This window comes from Acartia tonsa, chromosome 11 (assembly GCF_053477335.1).
Source record: "Acartia tonsa isolate MP-2025a chromosome 11, ASM5347733v1, whole genome shotgun sequence".
In the NCBI taxonomy this organism is placed as follows: Eukaryota; Metazoa; Arthropoda; class Copepoda; order Calanoida; family Acartiidae; genus Acartia; species Acartia tonsa.
The window spans coordinates 31,849,043-31,874,109 of NC_137270.1; the positions used below are offsets into that span (position 1 = coordinate 31,849,043).

Here is a 25,067-nt window from a genome sequence, read left to right on the forward strand (position 1 = left end):
GTCTTTGGCCCCTCGGGGCTAACAAAACTGAATTTTTCATTTTAATACCTGCGGAAAGCTGTCTTTTTAATACGATACGATAAATAACTAATAAAATACTTGCTACTATTATACCCTATCGTCCTTTCCTAAATGCCTAATGAACCTAGACTACATTGTTTTTATTATCTTCCTCTTAATGTAAACATAATTGATAAAGAATAATTTTAATTAAAATAACATTTTATTAGTTGAAGTTTGTTTTTCTTATCACCACCACCACACCACACACATCAGCTAGAGTTGTTTTCTTTTAATTAGGGAAAATTACAATTTTATAGGCGCATCTTTTCTATATTTATAATACGTCTATCCACTAAATGGATATAGAATACGTGGATATTGTGACTTATTGGCATTAATTTAGGTTGCTAATTTTGTCCTCAGATATTGGTCAATATGTTCCTCCATGGTCAGGGGAGGAAATGGTTCAAAGTTGCAGGGGGGGGATATTGATCAATATCTGAGGACAATATTAGCAACCTAAATTGACCACAAAAATTGGCCTGTCACAATATCCACTTTTTCTCTACCCATCTATACAAATTTGTAGTCCAGTCTTTTCGACCATTTTTTCTTGTCGCCATCACAGATGTTTGCTTTTGAATATGGAAATTACAATTTTTTACTAGCAAATCTATTCTTCATTTATGGTATAAAGTTCGGTGCTTGATATTTCCTTCCGTTAGGCTATGGAAGAGCTTTCAATCAAGAAAGTCTCAACAAACTAAAAAAGCTTTGCTTTTGTTTACTGTTCTGAATTGATTTTACGTGGTTATTATAAACAGGGGAAAGATTGTCGTCAATTTAGGTTGCAAACATAGATATCATTTATTGGTCATTTCGTTGATCTAGTAGGAGGGTAGGGGATTGGGTTAATGGGGTTTTTTTAAATTAGAGTACATTATAATCTGCTGTAACATCCAAGTAATGATAAATCCATTCTGTTCTGATGCCATAAAAAAAGTAATTGTAGCTTAAATTGTTGCAACGCTACTTACGAACATAATTTTCCTTGTTTATTTCTTAATTAAATTTCAAGGGTGAGGCGTATGTAATAAGCCATCCATTAAAATATTTACATTTAATTATAGAATTAAGAATAATCAAATTTGTTCAAAAGTGAAATTTATATTCAATTCAATAAAACACTTTTAAAATTACAATTTAAAAAAAGAATAATGATAATTAAAAAATTTTACAGTAGCAATTATTAAAAATCTGCAAATGTACATAATCAAACTCTTAGGGTCATGGAAAGAAAACGAAGTTTCGAGTTTCATCATATTTTCACAGTAGCTTTTGAAAGGTTATTTTAGGTTAGGTTAGGTTAAGTAAATGTCAATGATTGCCCCGCAGGGGAGAATTAGGAGAAAACCTACTAATATGACAAAACCCGCAACTTCGTTTTCTTTTTCATGATCCAAATCTTTTACATAGATTTTTATTCTTTGTATTGGACAATAATTAATGAAATATCCATAAGAAAAAGTTGAAATTGATTTAAACAAAGAAATTACGGAACTGGAAAACTTGAAGGCAAATATATTTTCTTCGAATGAAATATCTACCTATTGTCGGGTAAAAGCATTTTTATTTATCCTTTAGTTTCTAACAAAGTATGTATAGTACGTGGTATCCAGTGTAAGTTGGGTATTACAATGGATATAGAATACGTGGATATATTAACAGGGGGAAAATTGTCGTCAATTTAGGTTGCAAATATGGACCTCATTTATTGGTTAGATCGTTCATCAAGTGGGAGGGGGAGGATGGGGTAAAGGGAGTGGGTTTATTTTAGCCAGCTGCGAGTTTCATTTTATTAGAGTACATGTTAATCTGGTGTAAGATCCAAGTAAAAATAAATCCATTTATACACTTTAGGTTACTTATTACAACAGCAATGGGTTATAGAGTAAATTTATCATTATTATATGATATCAAAATTGTTGTCAGCTTGTTTGTTATGGTAGTGTAAAATATTTCTTTAAAAGGACTAAGAAACCATTTATGTGCATTCCCTTCCGCTCATGTATCATATTTGTTTTATTCTTAGGAGAACTTTATAGAAGGGAGGTTAAAGTCGACCCTTTACTTTAAATTTTAGTTTTTGAAAGCGAGAAAGAAATCTTAAAAATTGGTGTAGGGGATTTTTTTCTCATAACTTTTTCTGATGGGATGAAGGGTATCTTTTCCAAACGTTCTCTGGACCTATAAAAAGCTTCACTGCAAAGAAGAATCTTATCGGGTCAGCGGTTAGCGAGATCTTAAGCTACATATAGACAGATATCATTTTAATTATATATGATTAAACAGTCCTCTCATTTATTAGCATTTTTTTCTTTTTGCAAATATGCGGTGTTTGAAATGTGCGTAAATGCATTCACACCATGTTGGATTGACTTTAAAAGGCCTCAAGTAATCAGCATATAATATGCCTTTGTTACTACTTAAGGGATGTACTATTTATTATTGTAAGTGCGGCAGCTACTCTATAAATAGGGTATGACAGTACGTTCGTTCGAATTATTTTTAAAAATCTATAACTTGTATAATGAAATATTAGTAAGAATTTAATTTTTCTAGTATGACTTTGAAACCAATCAATATCCGCTGGATTAAAACAAGTTCTTAGCCATACTAAAATATCATCTATTACAGACAATTTTACATGAATATTAAAATAAAAGTTAAAATAAATGTTAGCCAGAGCATTCGGTTCCTAGAAGTTAACAAAGCTGGTTTCTCATTTTAATATTCGCGAAAAGAAGTCTATAATACCATGCGATAATTAACTAACAGAAAAACGCCGAAATATCAACATAAAATAGCTTCAGATATATTTTACCTCCCGCCCCCTTTGGAAATAAAGTATTGTTTTCAAATTTAAATAGAGAGGAAATGACGATATTATACACAAGTTTTAGATTTTTCTGGTTTTTAATTAAAAGGAAAAACAGAAACATTTTTGAAAACCAATAGTATAGAGAAAACGAGAAATTACTGTTAGACAATTCAGTTTTATAGAAAAAAAAATTATATTGAAATAAAAATAATTACTTAAATAACTTGAATTTGTATGAATCGTTGACCTCTATTTATGCAATTATATTAATCTCAAAAAATGCTTTTTATTTGTACGGCTACAATATAAGCTATCATTTAAACTTTAACATTATAATTTCTCCATAAAAGTTTTCATAAGATTAAATATTCTAATAATCATTTATTTTAAGAGTGGCTAAGCCCCTTTCCTTGAAAATGTCCAGGACCAATAAGAAGCTACTTTGATAATTAAAAGCAAAACGGTTTAACCGCTTGCAAAACCTTAATAACTGAAGAAAAAACACTAATATTGACTTCTTAAAATGGTAAAAAAGAACCAATTTAAATAAGCGCGATTTTTGAGTGTAGCAGTTTTTAAAGTTACTAAAATGCATCTGAAATGAAAATAAGATTTTATCTAATATTTTATCTTTATATCTCCTTATGGATGAGCTGAATTTGAATTTCCGAATGTGTACACAGTTTCCTCGGTGTTTCCTCATCCTATATCAATATTTACTACTAGCTAAAAAAATCAAAATTTTAATTTATAAACGATATATACATTATACTTTTAAAATTTAATTTTTTTTGGAAGTTTGAAGCTTTTTTAGCTAGTAGTAAACATTAAGATAGGATGAGGAAACACCGAGGAAACTGTGTACACATTCGGAAATTCAAATTCAGCTCATCTCTTTATGAATATGTTTCTTCGGAGTTTCTATAATGTTGCGGAGTTTTTATTGGGGAAGATAGTAAGATAATCTTTTTTGGTGTATTTTTAAACTATTTCTGGTTAAAAAAAATATATTAAATCAATTGGGTTAGGGGGAAAACACGATTTTTGCCATAATTTTTTTTATTCAAATATTTATTTAGATAAAGGTATAAATGTAAGTTGAAAGAAAACAAAGGAACAGTTCAAGGCAAAACAGTTTCTCGTTACATAAAATATCCCCTAGCCCCTCCCCTAATATTTTAGTTTTGCTACTTTTATCATTTTGTAACATTATGGAAACAACTTTTCAGGTGCGTAAGAAAATAAAGTGAGCGTAGATTTTTTCCAAGATTTTCAATTTAGTATTCGCGCATTTTTTCATGCAGTAACATCTGAAAAAAATGGTTTTAACTGTTAGTGTTTGTGTGTGTTTTGGATATAATATGGTCGGTGTAATGGTCCAATCTATTTAAAACTTTGTTTGATGAGTATACTCTTTATAATTATGACCATGCTGCTTATTTTGTCACTTTCAATCAAGTATTTATCCTATTTATTATTTCTATTGTTTCTAGTAAAAAATGTATAACCATAAGTAGCGCAGTAATAACAAGCAAAAAAGGTTTATGTTAATATTAGTCTTAGATTAAAAAAGAAGTAAGGAAAATACATCAAAACAAACCCCAATACCCATAATTTTTAAAATAATGATGTATTTTTTTAGATAAATGTATATAATGTAGAAATGTTTTTTTATGTATATGTATGTATATTCTAAGATTTTGATAACTACTGAACCGATTGTATTTTCCATTTAAGGGAAGCTCTACATTTGTCCTGGGATGGTTTTAGGCTATTTTATTTTTAGATTAAACTCACGCTATTGTATTTTCTATTTTTCTGCCCTTCTCACTGCAAATACAGAGTCCCTAGATACTAGAAGCGCATCCGCTAGAACAATATAAACTATTTGGATGGCCAGGCGGGATAACAATTATTCATAGAATATCATCGCTTTTTATATTATAAAACAAAGCAAAATTATTTCTAATTCTCGTAAAGATCTTAGATTTAAAATATTAATTAAAATTTTTAATGAGAACTTCAATTATCTATAGAATCGTAGTTATTCCATAACTAAGGTCTTTACGTCTTTTTGTCCGAGTAAGTCAATCATATCTAAAATTGGAAAATTGATCTAGCTGTTTTGCCCCTAGCCTCTAGAGATCCCGTATTCAAAGGGGTAAGAATGGGGTAAAAAACTAGCCTTAAACAAATCTAAAGCTTAAATCTTGAAATAAACTATCCTAAAACCATGTGAAGCTCCCCTTAAAAGGAGAACTTCAGTGACTATTGAAATATTAATCTTCAATATGTCTTACAAAGCGATTATTTAAATAGATTTTATTATTTTGCCCTTTAAAATATTAATGAATTTTAGATTATTAAATTGTATTTTGCTGATTATATTGCTGCGCTACCTTGAGATAAAATTATTTTTTTTGAATTTTGATAATATTTAGAAAATTTTAAGTTTAATTCTAAATATGGACTTTAATTATGATTAACATTTTCACAAAATCAATTTTGTCCATAAAAAGTGCAGCAACAATAACACAAAGTTGTTTTAACACGTTCCCTTATTCATTGGCTCAAAAAATTTAGGTTTTTTATTAAATCTTGGTTCGGTTGTACACAATATAAATATTCCTACTTTTAAACTACATTTTTTTATCTACAGGAGGGGTAATTTTGTTTCTTTTAATTTAATTGCACATTAATTTATAGATCATTCTTAGGCTAGAATTTTCCAAAACGAGTAATCCCTTAAAATAAGGGAAGATTTACGCAGACAGACAAACATGCAAAGAGAAATTGTTTCCACTATTAACAAAAAAACATTGATAATGTTAAACCCAAGGGTAAAAAACATTGCGTTCAAAAACATTGAGAGAAAAAATCTTCCAACTGAAAAACATTGAGAAAAAAAATCTTCTAGCTTAAAAACATTGAGAGAAAAAATCTTCTAGCTTAAAAACATTGAGAAAAAAATTCTTCTAGCTTAAAAACATTGAGAAAAACAATCTTCTAGCTTAAAAACATTGAGAAAACAATCTTCTAGCTTAAAAACATTGAGAAAAAAAATCTTCCAACTGAAAAACATTGAGAAAAAAAAATCTTCTAGCTTAAAAACATTGAGAAAAAAATCCTCCAATGAAAACATCTAATAATTTTTATAGTGTTTTGTGTCAAAATGATTTATTCATTTCAGATATTAACATACAATAAATAAAATGGCTTCCCAATCTGGCGGACTTACCAACACTACCTCAGGTATTTTTAATTGTAGAGTAGCTACGTGTTTTACAGGAAGGGAGGGGACATTGATCTGTTTATTACACTTGTCCCCAAAGTTTTATTATAACGTTTTCTTATTTGTTGGCTTAACAACTTTGCGTACTTTTATTGAATTTTGATTGGTTGGTTTATTGAGTTGAGTTTTCAACCGTTTAAATCACTACTTGTAATCTACAGAAGGGGTAATTTTGTTTGTAATAATTGGGGATGTGCATCAATTTCTTGGCCATTGTCTTATCCCTTTAGATCCCTGATTTTTAACGGACGAAGATACTATAACTAATAAAACTTTTGCAAGGTTGTGTGAATTTTAAATATTTTTTCTGTGCTTTCAAAAAAAAATTATATATTATTAATTGTATCTTACACTAATTTTCATGTTCTCTAATAAAGTATAACTTGCAGCGGGCTAAAATAACGATTCCCCCTTTCACCCCCTTTACCCAATCCCCTTCCTCCTACTGGAAAAACGAACTGACTAATAATCGAGTTCCATGTTAGCAATATAAAATGGAGACAATTTTTCCCCTGTTATAATATCGACGTATATTCTACATCCAATCCTAACAATAATTATGATAAAATAATCCTTGTCAAAAGAACTAAACAACCTCTAATCTTATTTATTTACATTTTTAATGACCTTTAGTAAAAGGTTATTTATCTAAAAATATAGATAACAATTTATTTTAAATCATTGCAAATTAAAGATAAATTAAACATTATATAGATAAAATTGATAGGGGGAGAAAGTCTCTTAAAAATCAGACACGTTACGTCATAAAAATGAGGGAGATGAGAGGAGAAGTGGGAGAAAAAAAGATGGATAATCCCTCATTTTTATGACGTCACGTGGCAGATTTTGAGTGATTTTCTCCCCCTACGTATTTAAAACTTTATTAAAATTTGTATTACAATATGAGAGATCATGCTACAGACACGGACTCACCCCAGAAATCATGAAATACTTCTTTTTGACATATTTTGTTATCTTCGGTAGCAAAGACGTCCAGGGGGGGGGAGGGTAAAGGGGTGATTACCCCCCCCCCCCCAAATGAATTATATGGTGCCGTAGGCACCCAAAAAATTCTGAATTTTAATTTTTTACCTCCCCTCCAAATAAAAAAAAAATTACCTCTATGATATAAGGATTACCCCCCCCCCCCCCCTAAAAAAATGTTTATTTTCAAATTTTTAGCCCCCCCCCCCCAAATGAAAAAGCTTGGACGCCCCTGTTCGGAAGCACAGTTATTCTTAGGGATGTTAAGGGATAAGACAATGGACAATAAGTTTACATATGTACATATACAATAATGATAAAAAAATATTCCTTTTGAAGATAAAAATTTAGCACTTTCCCCCAAAGTACCTTGTTGAGCACTGATACCCACCCTCCGTATATTTTAATTGAATTGAAAATAATTTACAGTCCAATTTTCCCTGCCTGTCTGGTTATTATGTGGTACTATTCTCAGGGATCTAAGGGGATAAGACAATGGCCGATAAAATGATGTAAATCCCCAATGAGGATACACAAAATTACCCCTTCTGTAGATTAAAATTAGTGGTTAAAAAGTTTAAACAATCAACTTAACAAACCAACCAATCAAAATTTAATAAAAGTCCCAAAGTTGTTAAGGCAACGAATTAAAAGACGTTATTATAAAACTTTGGGGACTAGTGTAATAAACAATACATTGTCCCATCTCTCGCTTAACTATCATACTTGTTACAGCCGCGCTACTTTCAAAATAATTTAATGAAGAATGTATTTTTAATAAAAGTTGTCATCGTTGTGTTTTTAAGTGATAAAATTAATAATAACAAATAATAATACGAGATAAGCTACTTATAAAACTAAAATTAAATAAACAATAAAAAATCTTCAAAATAAATATTCAACGTAGAAATCAGGGATCTAAAGGGATAAGACAATGGCCAATGAATTTATATACATCACCAATGATGATACCCCTTCAGTAGATTACATTTTTTGGTTAAAAAGTTTAAACACTCTCTCTTTATACTATAATTTAACTTTTCGTTGTAAATTTAAAAGGTAATTTTCATTACACACAGGAGCAAAAGTAAAGTTTCTGGTTCATCACAGACTTTATATATTGTACCCAATCGTCAAGTATATCAATTAAATAGGATAATTATATCATGTACAATATTTTGTGAAATAGCTAAAAACGCTGCTTATTTAAAATGGACTTTCTAGTAATAATTATTAGACTCTAAATAGTACTCTATTATTACAGGAATCATTCTAAAAACTTTTAAATCGATTTTTACTTGCCTAATAATAAGAGCTATAAATTTCTTCAAGGGTGAAATGATCCAAAAGTAGCCAAACACAAAAAAATTGACAAACTGCAAAGTGATTTTTATCCTAGATGTTCAGTTCCCATAACAAATAAAATATGCAAAACTAAACGAAAGTTAAGAAATCTATAAAAAAAAAAAGGTTTTTTTCTTTAATAACATGCTCACGACAGACAAACAGATAAAACAATGCCATATGAATTTTAAAAAGCAACTGAGAAAGTCAAATTTTAGGACAGACAAAGTGATTTATAGAGTAGCTTCGCTTTTCAAATGTTTATATTTGTATATTTATTGTTTATTTACTTAGACAAATAATTATTTTATAACATCGTATATAGCCTAACATTCAATTAGTAACATAGTAACGGTGATCAGTAATAAAATGCTGTTTCCCCTACCTCTCTCTCTTCCTCTTTCTTTGTGATCAGTAATAAAATGCTGTTTCTCAAAGTCGTACGCAGTCACACGAAATGTTGAAAAGGTGGCGCAAAATTCAGATCTCAGTTTTCTCGATTTGATTTACTAATTTTATCTACGAGATAAAAGCTAAGGTTGCTAGATTATCTGATTCGCTATGATATAAAGAAGAATTTTTCTCAAATCGCGAAAACTGAGATTTGAAATTTGCGTTACTCTTCCAACATTGCGTATGACCGCGTTCGACTTAGAGAAACGGCATTTTAATACTGATCACCAAGAAAGAGAAAGAGAGAGAGGGGAAATTTAAGAGAATAACATTTCAAATAAAATATTAATACATTTTGTCTAAAGTATGATAATTTTAGGGCCTCAACTGCCAATATTCGTGCAACTGAATGCCAGACATCTAGAGGAAGGGGATCAGTGGAGAGAAATTTCTAGGTATCTATCTATCTTTCTATCTATCCATCTATCTATCTATCCAACTATCTATGTAACTATCTATGTATCTATCTAACTGAATGCCAGACATCTGGAGGAAGGGGATCAGTGGAGAGAAATTTCTAGGTATCTATCTATCTTTCTATCTATCTTTCTATCTATCTTTCTATCTATCTTTCTATCTATCTTTCTATCCATCTTTCTATCTATCTTTCTATCTATCTTTCTATCTATCTTTCTATCTATCTTTCTATCTATCCATCTATCTATCCATCTATCTAACTATCTATCTAACTATCTAACTGAATGCCAGACATCTGGAGGAAGGGGATCAGTGGAGAGAAATTTCTAGGTATCTATCTATCTTTCTATCTATCTTTCTATCTATCTTTCTATCTATCTTTCTATCTATCTTTCTATCTATCTTTCTATCCATCTTTCTATCTATCTTTCTATCCATCTTTCTATCTATCTTTCTATCTATCTTTCTATCTATCTTTCTATCTATCTTTCTATCTATCTTTCTATCTATCTTTCTATCTATCTTTCTATCTATCTTTCTATCCATCTTTCTATCTATCTTTCTATCTATCTTTCTATCTATTCATCTATCTAACTATCTATGTAACTATCTAACTGAATTCAGACATCTGGAGGAAGGGGATCAGTGGAGAGAAATTTCTAGGTATCTATCTATCTTTCTATCTATCTTTCTATCTATCCATCTATCTAACTATCTATGTAACTATCTAACTGAATGCCAGACATCTGGAGGAAGGGGATCAGTGGAGAAAATTTCTAGGTATTTATCTATCTTTCTATCTATCCATCTATCTATCTATCCAACTATCTATCTATCTATCTGTCTATCTGAATGCCAGACAACTGGAGGAGGGTGACCAGTGGAGAGAAATTTCTAGGTATCTATCTATCTTTCTGTCTATCCATCTATCTATCTATCCAACTATATATCTATCTATCTATCTGAATGCCAGCCACCTGGAGGAAGGCGGAGAGAGATTTCTAGGTATCTATCTATCTATCTATCCGTTCATCTTTCCTTTATCTTTCTAATTAACTAACAATCTATCTATCTATCTGAGTACCTGAGGAAGGTGAAAAGAAATATCTAACTATCTATGTAAATATCAATAGATATTTCTGCCTATCTACCTATTCATCTAACTTTCTATATAACTTTGTTTCTATCTAACTATTTATCCCAATAATATTGAAAGTACACAGACATACTTACCTAAACAAATATTATTACATTTTGTTCCCATTTTCAGTTTTTGATGGATTTACAACCAGTTTATTTTAATAAATAACTTCTATAATCTGTAGAATCTAAACGTAAAAATCTATTTGCAGCATCGCACATAGATTCCATTTAACGCGCATCCATAAATAGATTATGACTGATAGTTATTTACCGCATTGTATTATAAACAGCTTTCCGCGGATATAAAAATGTACAGTTATTGTTAGACCTGAGATGCCGAAGGCACGTCCTAACAAAACTGGTTTAAATATTATGAATATACATTTTTAGATTCATAGAAAACTGGATACAATACGATACGATACATGATTATTCGTTATGGCTTAAAACCAGTTCTAGTGCAACGGATAATAATCGGTTTCGAAGCCATACTAGAAAATAAATTTATTGTAGATGGGTCAAGTTCCAAGAAGACGTAGAGGATGGTGGAAAGAGATGGAGCAAACCTCATGTTCCTAGCTGGTTAGTATACAACTTTCATTTCCTACAAGTTATCGGATGTGCACTGATATTCCACCTCTTTGTTTTAAATAAATTAAACTTCTTCTGGAGGCCCTAAACATGCAAGTCCTGAACCTGTAGTGTCATAGCCCTGCATGGCTACCAAGTACCTTGTAAAACCTAAACTAACAAGCTATTGAAGATAGAAAGCTGAAATTTTTAATGTAGGATCCTATGAAATATGCGACTTAAACCTTTTTTTTCAAGGTTTCGTGATTTTTTACCTCAGTTTTTGCATATTCTTTTCTTTGTCTGTCGGTAATTAATGCTGGTTTTCTTAAAATATTCCCGTTGTCATATTTTGGGTGTAAATTTATCTTGATCAAATGATGATAAACAAAATTACGCTCTCTCTTACCTTTCCTTCTTTTCGTTTAGCTTAGCTTTAAGCTAGTTTTATATTTCTTAAACTTATATAATATTTCTAGTGTTTCGTAATTGTAAAAGAAAAATTTTAGCTCAAATTACAAAAATACCATGAAAAAGAAAAAACTTTTTATCTCAATTTCAGCTGAAAATTTGTTTTGTTTTTCTTCATGTGTTATCTAACCTCTTGATATTTTTGATAAAAAGTTTTTATATGCGCAGCTACTCTTCAATAACAGTTAGGTTATGTCTGTCAGTCTGTTTTTCCCTATGCCCGAGTACGTTAATTCTAGTAAATTCACTTCAATCGAAAGATGACCACTAACAAACTATTTGGGTATAGTCCCTTTCGTGACAACGCCTCTTAAGAGGCGTTTTGTCGTATTTTCACAGTAGCTTTTGATAGGTTATTTTAGGTTAGGTTAAGTTAGGTTAGTTGATTGCCCCGCAGGGTTAGGCATTAGCCTTGCAGTGGCTAGAAATATGGAAAAAGCCCAGGGGCGTCCAAGCTTTTTTTTTGGGGGGGGGGTAAAAAATTTTAGGGGGGGGGTAATTCGTGTTTGGGGGGGTAAAATGGCGCGGGAAGCGCGCCGAAATTTTTTTACCCCCCCCAAAATTTTTACCCCGGGGGTAAAATTTGATTGGGGGGGGGTAATTACCCCCCCCTAAAGTCTGTTGGGGGGGGGTAAATACTCCCCCCAAATCTGTTGGGGGGGGGGGGGGGGTAATTAACCCCCCCCCCCCCAAACTAATTTACCCCGGGGGTAAAATTTTTGGGGGGGGTAATTTAATTATGTAAAAAAAGCACCTACCTAATCTATTAAGTTAATAAGTACTATCCTATAACATAAAGTAGTAAGTAAGGTTTATTTGACTATAGCTTCAGATTTCATTACTTTTAATACTGAGTTCTCCTTTTTAGGAAAGCTTCACATAGATCCCATGACGGTTCCACACTTTTATAGGTCAATCCTTTGAGTGGTTTTAGGCTATTTTTCTCCTCCCTTTTTACCCTTTAGAAAACACGAGTTCTTAGATGCTAAGGGCGCCACTACTATTCAAATATATAGTAGTATCTCATTCTTTAGAACATAAAAATACAATAATTAACTCACTAACCAATGAACCAATATGATTATACTTTAAAGTGAAGCGTCTTATAGGTCCTGGTAAGTTTTATAACTAGTTTTGAGACACCCTGACATCCTCCCAAAAGAAATCGCCTATAGAAATTCTTTTTCATTATTTAATGAATTATTTAATTTAGTTAGGTATCTATTTTATGGAATCTTCAGTGCTTTACAATTACATCATAGATCCCATGGATAGTTTAGGGGGGGGGGGCGGGGATTACTCCCTCCCCCCCCTAAAAAAAATTTTCAGTAAATTTTTTTTTAAGAACATTCAATTTGGGGGGGGGGGTAAATACCCCCCCCCAAAATTTTTTTTTGGGGGGGGTATTGTTCAAAAAATTTTGGGGGTGCCAAATGGCCCATTACCCCCCCCCCCCTTGGACGCCTACGAAAAAGCCACTGTGAAAATACGACGAAACGCCCATTAAGAGGCATTTTCACGAAAGGGACTATACCCAACTATTTTAATCAATAAAATGTAAAATTAGATTAGGTTAGGTTAAGTAAGAATCACATAGAGATATAATTACGCAAGGTATCACTTAACGAGTTCGATTTATTTAATTTGGTATCCAAGGTTCTATACTTTTTTGGCTTATCTATTATCCAAACATTTATATTTTAGTTCTTTGGCAGTTATGAGCAAAGTTCGAGATCTGCTGTCAAACAATTGTTCACTGCTGGATTTAGACGCTCTTAACATACATGACATCATAGGTAATATTAATTAGAATTGGACCGGATATCCGGTATTATAATTCAACTAATATAGACCACCCTAATATTTATTTTTGCTGCAAAGCTGCTATTTAACTAATCACTAATCTGTCTGTCTGTACGTCCTTTCTTCTGTCTGTCTGTGTGTCTGTAATGCTGCTTGCAGGTTTCTCCTCGCAAATATCGAAGCTAGTAAAAATGGCTGATTCAGATTATGACGTCAAAAAAATTAACCAATGAGAGGCCAGTATACGCTGTAATTGACCAATAATGAAATTTATAGTGGCCTCTTATTGGTTTAATTTTAACGTCATAATCTGAGTCAGCCACTTTTACTAGCTTCCATATATCTATCCACCCAAGTAAACGTAATAATCATTTCTGGATCAGGAGTATTAATAACACTTGATTATAATGAAAATAAAAGGATGAAAACATCCATAAATAGTGTAGTTTAAAGAAATTATAGCTTTCAAACAAACCAGAAAAATAAAGTAACATTTAAAAATCAAAGGAATCTCTTAGATAATTTCAGAAGTATAATTCAAATATAAATAGTCTATACAATTTTAAAATAAGTAAAAAGTGCCTAAGCTGCGTTTTTAAGTTATGATATGACGATTTTACTGAGGCTTACATAAGACTGATGCGGGGCTGCCGAGCCCTGAGAGGAAATACCATAACATACGGACAGGAAGAACAAGATGAACAGAGAGAATGATGCGGGGCTGCCGAGCCCTGAGAGAAAATACCATAACATACGGACAGGGAGATGAACAGAGAGAATGATGCGGGGCTGCCGAGCCCTGAGAGAAAATACCATAACATACGGACAGGGAGATGAACAGAGAGAATGCGGATTAATGGAAATGAGGACAGACACCTTATATATAAACTAGCGGCTACGCCCCTAGAGGCCTCTAGTGGCACTTTAAATGTTTTTGTTTGTTAAAGTTAATTTTTTATGTATGATACCACCTTATTTGACGTTGAAGTCTCCCCTAAATTTTAAAAAATTTCGATTTTTTGTCATTTCTCTTGGGAGGGTGGTGGTACCCTCCCCCAAAATAGTTATAAACCTTCCCGGGACTTATGAGAAGCTACCCTGTAAAGGAGAACCCGATCGGTTCAGCGGTTAGCGAGATCCTTCGGTACACACAGACAGACAAACATCCTGTTACTTTAGTATAAGGATTCTTCCCTCCGATTTTTTTTCAATCAAACTTAGGGAGAGCGAAAGGACATTTTAGTGTAAATTGAACTGGTCGTTGGTTGGTACAAACTAACAGTGTCATAAATTTCACACCTATAATTTTAATTTTCAGAAGGGGTAATTATATCCATTATAATTGGAGGTGTACATAAATTTTTTTTGCTGACGTCTTATCCCTTTAGAACCCTGTTGTTTTAATTCCATTAAAACTAATCAAAAACTAATCCTTTTCTGATTAAGAGTTTTGAAAAATGTTATCAAAGATTTTAATTATTTCAAAAATATTTCTTTTTTAACATTTTATTTTATTTAATGATTTGAATTTCACTGAAGATACTCTACAAATTTGTATTTCTATTTAAATGTTTTTTTATGATCAAGACAATTATGAATTACCTAGCTAACTTTTTGTGTTTTTTCACTGTTTACAAAATATTGAGAGAAAAAATGTGATTGCTTAGAATAAAAGTAGAATTAAGAAAGCTGAAGATGAATATCTATATAGTGCATATAAAAAAATGACGTCATAAAATACAAAATACACACAGACTAAATTACCAATTGTTGGCCAGTATACATTTTAATTGACCAATGATAGGCCAGTATGATGTAATTTTTTATAGGCACTATAAAAAGCTTCAAGTAAGCTTCATACTAAGAGATTTGTTGTTAATACCATCTAAAAGATTTTCTTTGTTATTCCTTTTAACAAAATGTTCCTTTAAGAAAGATTGAAAAAAGTATAAAATTATTAGGCCAGTATCTTTTCTTTTCTTTGTATATCACAAATACACATTAATTAAAGTTGCTATTGTTATAGGGGGGCTGTGCTCCTTATGGTATAATTTTCCTTTTTTAATTTTAACTAAAATTTGTTAGTAATGAATTAATCAATTTCAATATATAATAGACATTTTTAGAAGCAAAGCTTCTCTGTAATTCACTTTTTCTGTCCGTCAGTCCGTCCGTAACACTATGAGGTAAATACCATTTTCTCGTCTACTATTTAAGACAGAAAATTTTTACCCCCGATTGTGTTAACATTTAAAAATCTAAAAGAGAGGTGTAGGTTTCTGTTAGAATCCGTAAAGGTGTGTGTTTTAAGGCTTAAAAATAGTAGTAGATTGCTAATATTCACAAAATATGTGTATTTCTTATTGAAAAGAACTATAGACCAAATTTTTTTTTTTAAAGTTAACATAAATTTTTATCGTTCTACTACAGTTTTTTACTTATAACACATAACCTTTACGGATTTTACCAGAAACCTACCCCTCTCTTTAATGATAATTAAGAAAAAAAAATAATCTATCTTAATTGCTTAGTTCCTATATCTGAAATACTTCCTTTTTAGAAGATTGTAAACTTTTCCTATAGATGAAAGTTAAAACTATTTATACCAGAATTTTCAAAGAAAAACAAGGATGACTACATCCATAAAAACTAAGCTCTACAAATTAGAGGGTCAAACAAACGAACATTAAAATTGTAGAGTAACAATTTAGAATTTTAAACAAAAATTTAGGATGCTTATTACTTAATATGGACATTAAAAGACATGGCCTAGAAATTAATATTCAAAAAATCAAGTAAATAGAACAGTTTTATCATAAAACATTGCAATGCTTAAAATACGGGCTGAAAAGTTGATTATAGACGTACGGATCCTTTATGTCCAAAAGCTATGCTTTTAATAGTGGTTATTTGGTTCGTTCAATCAAAGATTATTAAATGAATTGCATTTCATATTATTACTAAAAGATAGGCAGACAAAACAACTTGTAGAGACGTTACTTTATTTCAAACTTAAGCACTCAGCGTAAAGTTTAAATAGTAATTAAAAATCTCTCTCTCTATTCTTTAAAAACTTTGTAACAAAAAATAAAACTTTCAGAGCGTTTAATACGTATGCTGCCCGTAGCATAAAAACAATTTTATATCAGGCTAAAAGTTCGCATATACCCAATCTCTTTTACAAGTAAGAAGCTTAGGTGCAGGGATCTAAAGGAATAACAAATCGATTATAACACATCGATTTACCAATAGGTAAAATGAACCTAATTTTTATAGGAATCACCATGCCAAGTTTGAAATCAGGACAATTCTACCATACCCAAAGATTAGAGCTATCCGACGTCAAACCCTAATTAAAGAAAAGCTTCGTTTTTTTAAATTTAGGAAAACTGATATATTTCGTCTTTAATTTGGTTTTATTATTTTATTTTTCCCTTATTTTTATTTATTTTAGAGAATATATTGAGCCAGGAGGGTAATGATGACTTGGATCCTGAACAGAAGAATAAAGTCCAACAGTTATTCACCCAGGTATAGACAAGGATAGACATATAAACTGAAAGACAGATAACCAGTCAGATTGATAGATATATTTTTAGATAGATAATGGATGGATTATTGATGCATGGACAGTACCCCGTCCCGTTTTAGAAAAATGTTGTTAAAATTTTTGCCCCCAGCCATAATATGGTTGATTTATGCAAAATAATGACCCATGCAAAATAGTTTTTCTGTAATGCAAAAATTGCGATGGTACAAGCACTGCAAAGTTTTTAACATTTGCAAAAAAGACCTGTTTTTAAAGCTCTTGTACCATCTCAATTTAAAAGATTTTTACAAAATTTCAATTCTAGTGTGTTGATATAAACCTGAAATTTACCAAAAAAAATGGGGGCAGTCTCAATTATAACATATGAAGGACAAAGATGCAGCAAGTAATTTTCCAAAGTAAAAATTGCCAAATTTCATACATTAATAATTGGGTTAAGCCAGATTGGATGGATATGGATATCCGACTGATTCAAAATGCTGGATATCCGGTATTCAGGTTTATATTGACACACTAGAATTGAAATTTTGTGAAAATCTTTAAAATTGAGATGGTACAATCTTTTTAAAATCTGCAAAAAGACAGTTTTTAAAGCTTTTGTTCCATCTCAATTTTAAAGATTTTTACAAAATTTCAATTCTAGTGTGCCAATATAAACCTGAATACCAGATATCCAGCATCTTAAATCAGTCGAATATCTGTATCCGTCCAATCCGGCCCAACCCTATTATTTGTGTATGCAATTTGGCAATTTTTACTTTGGAAAATTATTTGCTGCACCTTTGTCCTTCATATGTTAGAATTGAGACTGCCCTCATTTTTCTTGGTAAATTTTAGGTTTATATCGACACATTAGAATTGAAATTTTGTAAAAATCTTTTAAATTGAGATGGTACAAAAGCTTTAAAAACAGGTCTTTTTGCAAATTTTAAAAACTTTGCAGTGCTTGTACCATCGCAGTTTTTGCATTACAGAAAAACTATTTTGCATGGGTCATTATTTTGCATAAATCAACCATATTATGGCTGGGGGCAAAAATTTTAACAAAATTTTTCTAAAACGGGACGGGTTAATGGACAGATAGATAGATAGATAAACAGACAGACACACAGACTGACAAGGAGACAGAAAAACATATAGACAAACAGACAGAAAAATAGACGGATAAACAGACAGACAAACATACGGATATACAGAGAGACAAATAGACAGACAAACAGACAGACAAACAGACAGACAAACAGACATACAAACAGACGGATAAACAGACAGACAAACAGACAGACAAACAGACGGATAAACAGACAGACAAACAGACAGACAAACAGACAGTCAAACAGACGGATAAACAGAGAGACAAACAGACATATAGACAGTAATGTATGTACAGTAATAACTTAAACTAACAACAATTTGGGCAAAAAAATCAAGAAATGTAATATTGATATCTTTGGCCGACGGACGTACCCTTGTTGTAGAATAGCTGCGCTTCTGAGAAAATGTCAATGCTTATAATGTATTTGATGAAAATAAAGTTAAATATTAAATCTTTATCTCTTCTAGGATTTTTAAAAATCCTTAAATTAAGGGAAAGGTATTTTATATTTTTCTCCCAACAAAATAGCATAAAACCTCTCAAGGTCTAACACTTTTATTTACTTTAAAAACTAAAGACTAGTGTTTTCCGAGATCTTTATGAACACTATAGTCTATACCCATGTCTAACTACATTATTTTTTTTTATTTTCTTATTCAATTCTTTGGTGGTCTGTCTGTCTGTCGTGTCTGTATGTATGTGTGTAATGCTAAAGCCAGGACCCTGTGAAACACAATTATTAAATCACAGAGATTGGCTAAATTCCACATTAAATAATCCTATGATATAAAGTATTTTTGTTTGTCTGTAGCGAAGGATCTCGCTAACTGCTATACCGTTATGGTTCTCTTTTACAGTTTAGCTTCTTATAGGTTTAGGGAAGGCTATTAACTATTTTGGGGGAGGTTAAACCTCCTAGAAATGATGACCCTGTACCTAAATCTCTTTTTTTTCTTTCTAAAAGTCAAACTATAAATTCCACCTTATGTGACCATAGTAACTTAAAAAAAATAAGTCACATGGACGTGGGAAAGCATGATTCAAAATGCTTGATATGTAGGGTCTTAACTTTTGACATGAGTTGCTTTTAGAATCGCTGCTAAAAAAATCCTTTTGTCCCTGATTATGTTTACAAATTTCCAATTGTTTACTTTAAAATTTGCAAAAAAAAAATTTCGAGGATGAGAATATAAGTTCTTATAATATTAAAACTAACACAAATTGCCCTAGAAGCCTCTGGGGGCATTTTAAAGAGGATTGGGGTTAAGGGTAAAGAAGACACCTCTCCTAAATTCAACATTTTTGAAACACACACACACACACACACACAGATAGATCAGATAGATAGACATACAAACCTTTTTTAAATTAAGTTGATTAGTTTATTATTCAATTGTCATATCTCTGTTTTATTCATTTACCCGACGAAAATTTACTTTGGAATTACTTTGATATCTCCAATTAAAGTTTGTAATGAAATTTTAAAACAATTCATTCTTATCTTGAAGAAACACATTTCATTTTTATACTTTTATAAGTAACAGGATCTGTGTGTGTGTGTGCATGTCTCAACCGAAAGATCTCGCTAACCGCTGAAACGATATGGTCTTCCTGTTCAGTGTAGCTGTTTTGGAGGAAGGGTACCAACACCCTCCGAATTGAAATCGCCCCCAGAAAAGAAATACCAAAAATCAGTTTGTTATGCCGCTAGGCGGCACCACTGCATGACTTACTGGACTTCCCTTTGTACAAGGGTGCCGAAACTTCTTCTTTGTAAAAATATAATTTAAATTGGGTGGGTCGTTAACCCACTTCCTTCCTTCTGTAAAAGGTTCAGTGGTGAGATAGTTAACAGTGGTCCAGTAGACAAACAAACAAAAACATTAATTTTTATGTAATAAGATATAATAGTTATTTCTCGCATCGTATTATAAACAGCTTTCCGCGGATATAGAATGTACAATTATAAGATTAAAACTATTTTTTTAGCCCCAAGGTGCTGAAAAAACTGGTTTTAATCTTATGATTGTACATTTTTATATTCGTAGAAAGCTGGATATAATACGATGCTAGACATAGTTTTTTTCGTATGGATGAGAACCGGTTCCTATCCACCGGATTCGAATGAATACGAGAAAAATTGTTACTTTTAGAAAATCGTAATATTATGGAAAGGTATTTATAAAAATTTAACAATCTATAAATTTTTAGGGAGTAAAACAGAGAATGAAAATGAGCTTTGTAACCCAACTATCAAGAACGTCAGGTAGGAATTTATTTTTCAATATGGCTTTGAAACCGATTAATATCCTCTGGATTAGAGCCGGTTCTCAGCCATACTGAAAAATCATGTATAGCATCGTTTAACAGACAATTTTCTACCATTATTGAGCTAAAAATTATAAAACCAATACTGGATTAATTAGCCTGAGTCTTCGGCCCATCGGAGCCAGGGAAAAGGGAATGTGATTCTGACAAACAATTATAAGTGAAAATTTTTCCTCAACTCCCTTCCTTTTTTCTCCCCCTTCTTACCCACTTCCCTTTCGGTTATACCAAAAAACAAGTTTTACTCCAACAAAATATTTAATTTTCAGCAATTTCAAATGGAATTAATTGGCTAAATAGCAGCCCCTGAAAAACAAAAGTGGCTTTAATCTTATAATACTTTACATTTATATCCGCAGAAAGCTGTCTTTGATACGATAAATAACTAATATATTTGCGCAGCTAAATTGTTGCAATTATTAATTTCGGGCGTTGTACGCTTCTCTCAAAATGAAAGAATTTAATTCGAGGGAAATTAATTGGTTTCAAAGCCACATGGAAAAGAAGTTCATTTCGATTTTAAATAATTCGTTTCGGTTAGGGACTTCCAAGGCTGAAGGATACCCCCCCCCCCCCTCCTTAGTTTTTTTATCTGTCTGTCTGTCTAATTTCTAATATTCTGTTTGCATGTCTGTATGTCTGTCTGTAATTATGAATTTTGTAAGCAAGAAAATGTAAAGAAAATTTTATGAATTATAACAAAATAAAAAAAATCAGATTGAAGCAATAAATGATAAGTAAGACGAATGGTTAACGGACCCAACATGTAAAATCCTCAGAATGAAAAACTCAAGGCATCAAACTTTTAAATTTATTCAACGTTTCGAGGGCAAAACTGCCCTCATCATCAGGAATTTTTTTCGTCCTTGTACATTATTAACAAAACACAAATTGAAACTCAAATAAATGATATATCAACTGATATATCAACTCGTTAGGAATTGGGGAATTGGGAAAATTAAATTTTAATAATCTTTCCCAAAAAATCTAATGTGTTAATTTTTGCCTATGGTAGTTGGAAAATTCAACCTAAGCGAGGCCCAAACTAAAGTTAACTTACAAATATATGAGAAAAAAAGGGATAAAAATTAATATTACAGCTATTGTCCCCTCCCATCTCTGGGTAGAAAAAATGCAGGTAGAGAGGGGACAATTGCAATAAAAATGATCTACAACTCTTTCTACCTCCCTCACCCTTTCCACCGTTCAATTATTGAAAATATCCCTGTATCCCCAAATGAAATATAAGATATTGAAAATAAACAACATGTCCATCATAAAACTTTATTTCAGGGAAAAACAAGGAAAGAAAGTTTCTTAGAAAATTTAATTTAGTAGCGAAGCCTCTCTAAAAGTAACCAATAGTTTATTCTACTTGTTGTCATGTAGGTGGTTAGTTAGACTCAGCCCAGGCTGTGTCATACTTGTTTTCATGTAGGTGGTTAGTTAGACTCACCCTAGGCTGTGTCATACTTGTTGTCGTGTAGGTGGTTAGTTAGACTTAGCCCAGGCTGTGTCATACTAAGGATGTTGAATTTTAAACTGTGTTACTTCAATAAGCGCTTGATATCAGTAGAAATTTTGAAAAGGAATGCCTTAGCCATGAAACAGGCTTAATCAAATACAATTAAATTTGATCATCCTTGTTTATAAGACCAAACAACATTAAACAAATTAAAGGAGTGCTACACTTTAAAAATACTGATTTTAAACTCTTTTTAACTTTTACCAAAAAAACTTTATTTTATTTAACTAATCCATTTATCGCTATGTACCTTTTGATTTATCAATCTGTTTTTCTAAAATACTTTCTTTATAGAGGTTGTGCAAAAAAATTCACCCTATCTTAAAATTCAAGTTGCGCGGCTTGTGGAAACAGTAGAAAAATGAGCTCTACTTTTCAGATATTTGCCAACTTTGAGTTTTGAAAAATGAGAGGATTTTCTACTTTTTACACAAGCCGCGCCTTTTGAATTTTAAAAAGGATGCTTTTTTGGCATACTCTTTATATTTCCACCAATCTTTCTATCTATCTATGTATATACATATCTATATATATGTATCCATTTTCCCCTCTTTGTTCTCTCTATCTTTTTATCTATCTTTATGATTGAAATTGACAGTTTTATCATTTCTTAACAAAGAATAAAAATAAAATACTGAAATAATCGCATGTAACAATAAAATTGACAGTCTTATTAACATACATTGTCCCATCCCCGAATCTCTGTATTTTTATTATCCATCTAATTTATAACTAGTATTTACTAAATTAATTTTGGAAAAAAAACGTAGTTTGAAAAAAATTTTAATAAAAAATTTAATCGGAGATAGTTAGAAAGAGATGAAAGATAATTATATTCAGTGGCGTGCAGAGGATTTTGACACTACGATTTTTGACACCCCCCCCCCCCCGTGGTGTGTATTAAGACAACAAGGAGGGTGTTTTTTAGTTTCAGGGGGGTGTCAAGAGGAGTGGAAAGAGCTGTATGTGGTTGGTAATGTATCCACCACCCCTCATCTACACGCCTCTAAATTTATATCCATAAGTAGAGATGTAATAACAAGCAATAAATACTTTAAATTCTTCATTTTTCCATGTATTCTAAATAAACCTCTTATTTGACACTAATGGGAAATTTGTGATTTAGGTTAGGTTAGGTCAAGTAAGGAATATAGAAGCCCTGTAATAATTTTAGCCCCATGCCGTTATTTTCATAAATTGAAAATTAGGGTGGGCTGTTTCGATGGTCCATTTCAAGGTTTGGGTGAAAGATCAAAAAAATTATATCTTCAAGAATCAGAACCGGTTTGATCCAGCAGAATTAATAAGGATTATTCCGTGATAGTTATGGAATTTATTTCTCGTGAAAATAATCTTTGATTAAAATCTTAATCATTATAATTTTGTTTTTAAATTTAAAACGTAGAAATGAAAAACAAGAACGATATTGTTTACAAGTATTTAGATTTTGAATTTAATATGAGAGGTATCTGTTTTCATTCGAAATATTACAATATCTAAAACTAGTGAGTAGTGACAACGCCCCAAGAGGCCGCTCCAAATAAAATATCACCATACATCCTGTTACTCTAATATATAATCATAGCTGTTTGAAAATTTTGAGATGAAAAACATTTTTTTTTATCTACGCTACATATTGTCACAATTGTCCTTGAGAATTTCTCAATGAAAGATGTTTATGAAAATATTTTTTCCATCACTCATCAATTTTTATAATTTCTCAATAATAAACATTTTTCTTCTGTTTTTATTGTTGATAAATTATAAACATTGTTTATGCCCTCTGCAAAACATATTGCAAATTAATATTTCATTAGAGCAGCTACTCTATAACTAAGGATTATTCGTCTGTTCGTGACACTATCAGTATCTACATCCTCTTTGTCTACAAAGTACAATACTCTTTCTTATTTTGCTTGTCATAATTTGCCATTTAAGATATATATTCAATGATAACTTAATTTTGAGGTTTACTGTTTGCTTTTGCATTATAAATAAGGTATAGCCAACAAACGAAATATAAAAGCAAATAAAAAAGGTCGTCTTTACTACGATTTGTTGACCTTAAAAAAACTTGGAAAAAAAATAGCTAAATTAACAAAATAACAAAACAGCTGCTTTTGTATGAAATTTTTTGTCCATTTTATAAAAACTGAATTACTTTCCAGCTATTTATCTATTTCAGTATCTATTTATTTTCAACCTATCTATTTTTACACTTTTGTCTTAATGTTTTCTTTAAACTAGGACAATTGCTATAATACAGTCAAGATTAGCTAATCGTGTGTAAGCTTTAGGTATAAAATGCAGCCATTTTAATATCTGAAACCATAATAGTTATTTATCGCATTGTATTATAGACAGCTTTCCGCGGATATTTAATTAAAAAAATAAAAGATTCAATTCAGTTTTGTTAGACCCAAGGGACAAGCTAACATAGCTAACATAACTGGTATTAATTTTATGATTTAAATTTTAATATTCATAGAAAATGTCTTTAATACGATGCTATAGATGTTTTTTCATTATGGCTGAGAATCGGTTTCAAACCAGCGGATATAAATCAGTTTTGAGGCCATACTGGAAACATTCCTTTAAATGTTATGATTGTATCTTAACTGTATACATGAGTGTATACAAATAATATCTATCTATCTAGTTGTGACCTTCAGTACCCAGTCAAGCAGACAGGAAAGTTTGCTAGAGGAACCTCTACCTGACACTCCAGGTATAATACCCAGTCATGCAGACAGGAAAGTTTGCTGGAGGAACCTCTACCTGACACTCCAGGTATAGTACTCAGTCAAGCAGACAGAAGAGTTTAATGGAGGAACATCTACCTGACATTCCAGGTATAGTATCTTGTCAAGCAGACAGGAAAGTTTGCTGGAGGAGCCTCTACCTGAACTCCAAGGTAGTAGACTAACTTTTTTTGCATAGGTAGCGTCTCCTAGGCATATTTTCTCTTTCCATTTCATTAAAAACAATTTTTACTTGTGTTTGCTATAAGAATGAATATATCTAGGTCAAGATACATCATTTGTTATTAATGCAAAAAGCGCAAAAACCGAACCGTTTTGCCGTTATTGACTGCCAAAGGCGGAATTTTTTACGTTTTTTGCCGTTCCCGAGGATTTAATGCGCATTTTAGGTAGGAAGACGTTGATTTTCCAAGATAACTGTAAAATACTTTTATTTGGGCATTTT

General features: G+C 31.5%; 1 protein-coding gene across 2 annotated transcripts in view; it reads left to right on the forward strand.

The window, feature by feature from the left end:
* The first annotated feature begins 6,071 nt into the window (after positions 1–6,071).
* The window catches only part of LOC145332168 (electrogenic sodium bicarbonate cotransporter 1-like), a 61,217-nt gene continuing 42,221 nt past the window's right edge, over positions 6,072–25,067 (forward strand). For both annotated transcript variants that reach the window (XM_080177119.1, XM_080177120.1), the window contains exons 1-7: positions 6,072–6,136; positions 9,277–9,352; positions 11,031–11,099; positions 13,263–13,354; positions 16,816–16,892; positions 20,219–20,273; positions 24,520–24,588. In XM_080177119.1, the coding sequence (XP_080033245.1) occupies positions 6,097–6,136; positions 9,277–9,352; positions 11,031–11,099; positions 13,263–13,354; positions 16,816–16,892; positions 20,219–20,273; positions 24,520–24,588 (478 nt within the window). In that variant the 5' untranslated portion in view covers positions 6,072–6,096. The remainder of the gene's footprint in view (positions 6,137–9,276; positions 9,353–11,030; positions 11,100–13,262; positions 13,355–16,815; positions 16,893–20,218; positions 20,274–24,519; positions 24,589–25,067) is intronic.